This window comes from Acanthisitta chloris, unplaced genomic scaffold (genome assembly GCF_000695815.1).
Source record: "Acanthisitta chloris isolate BGI_N310 unplaced genomic scaffold, ASM69581v1 scaffold46107, whole genome shotgun sequence".
Lineage (NCBI taxonomy): Eukaryota > Metazoa > Chordata > Aves > Passeriformes > Acanthisittidae > Acanthisitta > Acanthisitta chloris.
In genome coordinates, this window is record NW_008685077.1 from 1 (window position 1) to 5,420 (window position 5,420).

General features: G+C 41.8%; 1 protein-coding gene across 1 annotated transcript; it reads left to right on the forward strand.

The window, feature by feature from the left end:
* Positions 1 to 841: 841 nt before the first annotated feature.
* On the forward strand, positions 842 to 5,172 carry SPIC (Spi-C transcription factor (Spi-1/PU.1 related); the record flags this gene model as incomplete). The annotated part of the gene is made up of 3 exons (XM_009079560.1): positions 842 to 954; positions 1,923 to 2,031; positions 4,745 to 5,172. Coding segments are annotated over 3 exons (650 nt in total), but the record flags the coding sequence as incomplete, so codon positions are not given.
* Between the last annotated feature and the right edge of the window lie 248 nt (positions 5,173 to 5,420).

The following is a 5,420-nucleotide window of genomic DNA, read 5'->3' on the forward strand; positions in this document are numbered from 1 at the left end:
CCAACCCCTAAAATTCCATGATTCTTTCATACCAGGAAGTTTATTTACATAATTATCTGTTATAAACTGAAAGGTAAATAAGAACAATAGGACTTCAGCTGTTAACAAATTTTTTACTCCACTGAACCCTATACACACTGAAGGACCCACTACATATAATTACTTGCAATATTCTTGCCTGTGTTAGGGCCAATGGAGAGAGGTATTGACTTGCAATGAAGTGTTTAGTATGTCCCACAGCTGCACCCACATTTCCATACCCTCCAAAACCTTCTTCTGACCACCAGGTGTCTTTAGTCTGGTGTTCTCCTCTGACTCTTTTAAACATCCTAAGTTCCTGGGGTGCTTCCATGTCATTCTTTCAGGCACTGCAGATGCTGTGTTGCTCCTTTACTTCCTTCATGATTGGAGACTCTGACTTGCATCCTACTAATGGCCTGCAGAACTGCATGGCAGTCCCTTTTCCTTTCCACAGGTAACACAGGAGTCTATAGTTGTCCAATTCATTGTTTGGTGACCTGCTTGGCCCTTCTGTTCCTAGCAACCAGCCAATTTCATGAGACTATGAAATATCTGACATTTTTTCTTTAAAAAATTGCTTTTCATTGTGAAGGCAAACAGAAAACCAGCCCAAGAGTGTGATCAGCAGTAGCAGCACAGATTGTACTGGATCACCGTTGATATGAAACATCTTGGCTCTGCAGACTTTATTATCTAGAGGGTAGTGGCAGGATAAATGCTTTTTGACAGATCCAGCAGCATGTTAAATTGTTTGCTGTTCATTCTTTTCCTTCTTCCCTCCCTTATACTCACTTGATTTTTGCTCCCTCCTAATTCTCAGGTTATAAAAACTGCCTGACGGTGATCAACCATCACCACCATGTCCAAGCAAGTCCCAGCTACTGTGCAGCACCATCTATGGAAGAGCAAGGATATAGCTGGAGAAATGTGATTGTAAGTGACCTCATGACTACCAACAGTCAGAATTAACTGGAAGCTTGGTTGCTCTTTGTCATTTCAGATACAAATCCTAACCCCAGCAGAAATTTGGTCTGACCAGGCATGATTCAGATGGAACTGCCTTGGGAAATATTTGCAAAATATAATTAATAGTATCTTTTTAGGAGTCATCTTAGCTGTTTGCCTCTGGTGCTCTTCTGTGGTTCATCACCTAACATGACAACCAACAAACCAACCAATCTGACAGGGAAAAGGGCCTCTCTGTATTACCTGGGAACAGGCAGAGAACAACAATGTCCAACCTCTTCATAGCTTCTGCCCCTGTGAGGAAATACTATTCCAAATACTTTGATTTCTCCAACAGCAATTTGCTTTAAAAGTTCTGGAAAGACCAGAATTGTCTGGACTCTGAGCTCAGCTTCAGCCTGTAGAGCCCATATTCATTCTCAGACACACTGGGAGCATGGCCTCCAGGAGTGATGGGAATGAATATTGCAGGGGAGATTATTTCAGGTAAACAACGTCCACAAAAGCCCAGTTTCAATGAGCAGATTAACAACAACAAGACATAGGAACTGCAGTCTATAGGGACCGCTGTCCAGGTGGCTCTTGGCTCTTACTGACTCTGAAAACTGTTTGCCCTCTGCTTCCAGCAGAAGGGTTGAAGGTCCAGAGTGAGGCAACTATGCTGTATTCCCTTAGTTTCTCCCCTAGTGGGCAGTTCTTGCCCCTGTACATAAATTAGTGCTGCTCATTCTTGGTTTACTACACTGCGTGGGCAGTTCTTGCCCCTGCTGCTCATTCTTGGTTTACTACACTGCCTTTGTGCTGAGAAAAGTCTTCCATGGAATAGGTGATGAAAAGCTGCATTTTGAAGGGTTTGGGCAGTTAATTACTATGAGTTTCTTTTTCTTTGGAGAATGTACTCTATTAGTAACTTTTTGTCGTCTTAATCCTTGAAGAACAGTGCAGGGGACTTCTATGCAGATGAGACTGTCTACCATACGCTGCAGAATGCTCCAGAAGGTCAAGTGGTGCATGCTGCTGCTGGCCAGCCAAAAGCAGGGAAAGGTCTGTAGAAAGAGCATATCTTGATATGTATGTCATGTTACTCTAAGAATTCTCTTGGTAAAACATGATTTCTCTTTTCTCTTTCTTTTTTTTTTCAAACATTTGACAGCAAAAAAATAAGTTAACATTTAATAGGAACTAAAATACAACTGTTAGCATTGAATTCCCATCTGCTAAATCTCTTAAGATATGACAAATCTGTTATTAACTTACTCCTTGTTTAGTACATGAGAAAGCAAACCAGAGACTTGTTTCACTCCAAATCACCTGGGATGAAGTCTGATGCAGAGATGTCAGCCTAGCTACCCGTAACATCTTTATCCACTTAACCAACTTACTTTATTTTATGTTGTCCAACAAGCAGTGATTTTTTGAAGGTGTTTTATGTGCATGAATATTTTTGCACCTGATTTTATGCCTTTCTCTGTTTACTTCTCAAATTCCCATTTAGATTTCACCATGTCCAGTGTGTGTTTTTATAGCTATTTTTCTACTCATTCTGGTTGATTTTACTTGAGTGGATATTTGTTTTGAAAGGAATAGGTCAGGTGACATTGGTTGTTGCAGTACTAAATTTCTTTCTTGCATTCATTACTTGTGCTTTATTTGGGGCTCAGCATCCTTTCTGTGGCTGTTATATGAGATTTCCACAGCTTCCACTGAGCTGTTGTACCTACTTTTGACTGTGGAGCCTTTTTGAGTAGCTTCCTGGTTTAGCTACTTTTCGAAATCCCCTTCTCTCAACTTTAACCACATGGTGTCAGTTTTTAGTGTTGCCTCTTCCCATTGATGCTGAGCACTGTGGTTTCTGTTGTGTAATAGCTGCTACTACTATTACTACGAGCACAGACTATTTAGGACCATGGTAAGTGCCTCTCTTCTTAAGTTGTCCTTCAGATATCTGACATTCACCACTACAAATGAAAACCTTTCAATCCAGAAACTTTGCTGCTCTCCAGTCACCACACAAGGCACCTGCAGGCACTCACCTGCCAGCTTAGGCTCCTGGTTAGGGCCTGGTGCTGAACACCACGAGCCTGTGCAGTGAGGTGCAGTACAGAGGTCTGTAAAGTGACCCCAGCTCAAACACTGTGTAGCACTTTGGTGGCAAGCTGGGCTCTGGAGACAAAACTGCACAAACACATAAGAGCAAATAAGCCCCCCCCAAGCAAGACATCAGCTAGAGGCAATGTGTCTAGAAATAAAAGCTTAGGCAGAAATGACAGCTGGACTAAGAGGACACACAGCATGAAATCAGATGCTGCTGCAGACATGGCTGTACTATCCTCCTTCAGCAAGCATTAGTCCTTCAGTAGTCTGCAGATTTTCCCTGATTTATTTGTTCTACCATAGGTTTATAGGATAATTCAAGTTGGAGGGGACCTAAGCATGTCACCTACAGAGAAGTGCCTAGTGTGACCAGGTAGTGTCGTTTGTTTTTCAACTTCTCATCTTGGCAATACTACACATATTTCATAGCAGAATATGTACTTCCAGTCACAGGCCAATTTCTATTTAGATAATGAAACTTTATTAATTTTTTGGAAAGTACCTCTGATTTCAGGCTCTTCTTCCCTGTCCGACTGTTAGTTCTCTCCTCTCCTTATCACCAGATACAGAATTACTGTCATCCCTGACACATGTCTTGGCTTGACCTCAGTGTTCCTCAGCAACGGTCACTTTTCCCCTGTTCCTAGTTTAAAATAGCCACACAAGACAAGACTTTATGAACTTTAGGTGCAGCTGCTTGTTTCCACTTTGGTTAAGTGGAAGATGTTCTTCTGCACAGATTCTCCTTTCTGCAAAATGTTCCTCTTTGTCTCATAATCTGAAATTCTTCCTCCTTACAGCAGTTTCTTGGTCACCCTTGTCTTTGCGAAGGGAACTATAAATACTTCAGAGAGGAGGATCCACAAGGTCTAAGTGAAACTGAATAAGCCTTACCAGTAAACTTGAGTTTGAGAACTGAGCCTGGGGAGAGAAGCACTTAGTTAACTGGCAAATATTTCAGTCCTACAATTACTTTATTCTGCGTGGGGATGCAAGTTGTCACTTCCACAGATTTTTAGAAGATTACAGTGCTCCAGAAGGTCTAACTCCTTTTTGACAGTGACCAAGTGCTTCTCTCCACCAGTGATGTTTCTAGTTAAAAACTAGTTTGGTCTCCCTACTCACCCATTCACCCATTCTTGTATCAGTGACTACCTTGCATCCCCAAAACATTCCTGAAACAAACCTGACAAAACTCAGCCATCTCAAAATCTCTGAGTTTTGATTAAACAGTGAAACAATTTATTCAAAACCATTCAGATTGGCTCTCCGGAACCTCTTTTCTGCCCCTTCTGAGGATGTAAGTGCTTAGTGTGGATCCCTCGATGTGTGACTGCACAACACGTATTTGAAGAGTGCTGAAAGTGGCTTCTGAGACCTACCACACAGTGAAGTCACCAGATACTTGTTATGAACCCCAAATAACCTGCTCTTGAAACTGTAGTGACCAAATCCCTTTCTGTCACCACAGATCTGTGCATGTTTCAGAACTATGACCCCATTTGCTGTCACTGCTCTTCCGTTGAGTAGTTTATACTGGGACAGAGTATTAGGTTTAGCTATGCTTTTGCCTGTAAGATCATTTCCAGGGAAAAGACAACTGCGCATCTTTTAAAAGAAGCATGAGTACTGTTCTGACCTTTTGCATTATATTTCTTTGTAGGTAGAAAAAAACTTCGACTGTTTGAATACCTCCACGAGTCTCTGTATGATCCAGCTATGGCAAACTGCATCCAATGGGTGGATAAGCCAAATGGTGTCTTCCAGTTTGTCTCCAAAAACAAGGAGAAACTTGCAGAACTGTGGGGAGAAAGAAAGGGAAACCGCAAGATCATGACATACCAGAAAATGGCCAGAGCACTGAGGAATTATGGGAGAACAGGTGAAATCATTAAAATCCGGAGGAAGCTGACATACCAGTTCAGTGCTGTGGTTTTAAAGAGACTTGCTCCGTCTTATTTCTTGGGAAAAGAAGCAGCTTATCACCCATACATTCAGCCTGCTCAAGACTATCAGTGTGCAGATGACTGGACCAGCTACAGTAATTACATGTACAACAATGGCTATGCCTTGCAGCACGCTAACAGCTAGGCTTGCCTCTCACACAGACAGGTCCTTGTTTTCCAGCGAGACTTTCCAGAACAGAAACTGCTCTCTGTACATAGCTTCTCCTTTGAGATATCATACATAGAGGAGGGTGTTAAAGATTATATTGGCCTAGTTTTGTTCCTTTTAAAGTTAGTGATACACAGTCATTGAGTATTGATGACAGCCAGCAGCTGTGGGACACATTCTGTTCTCCATAATGCTAATCAAAGCAATTTAGTTTCAAGCTGTTA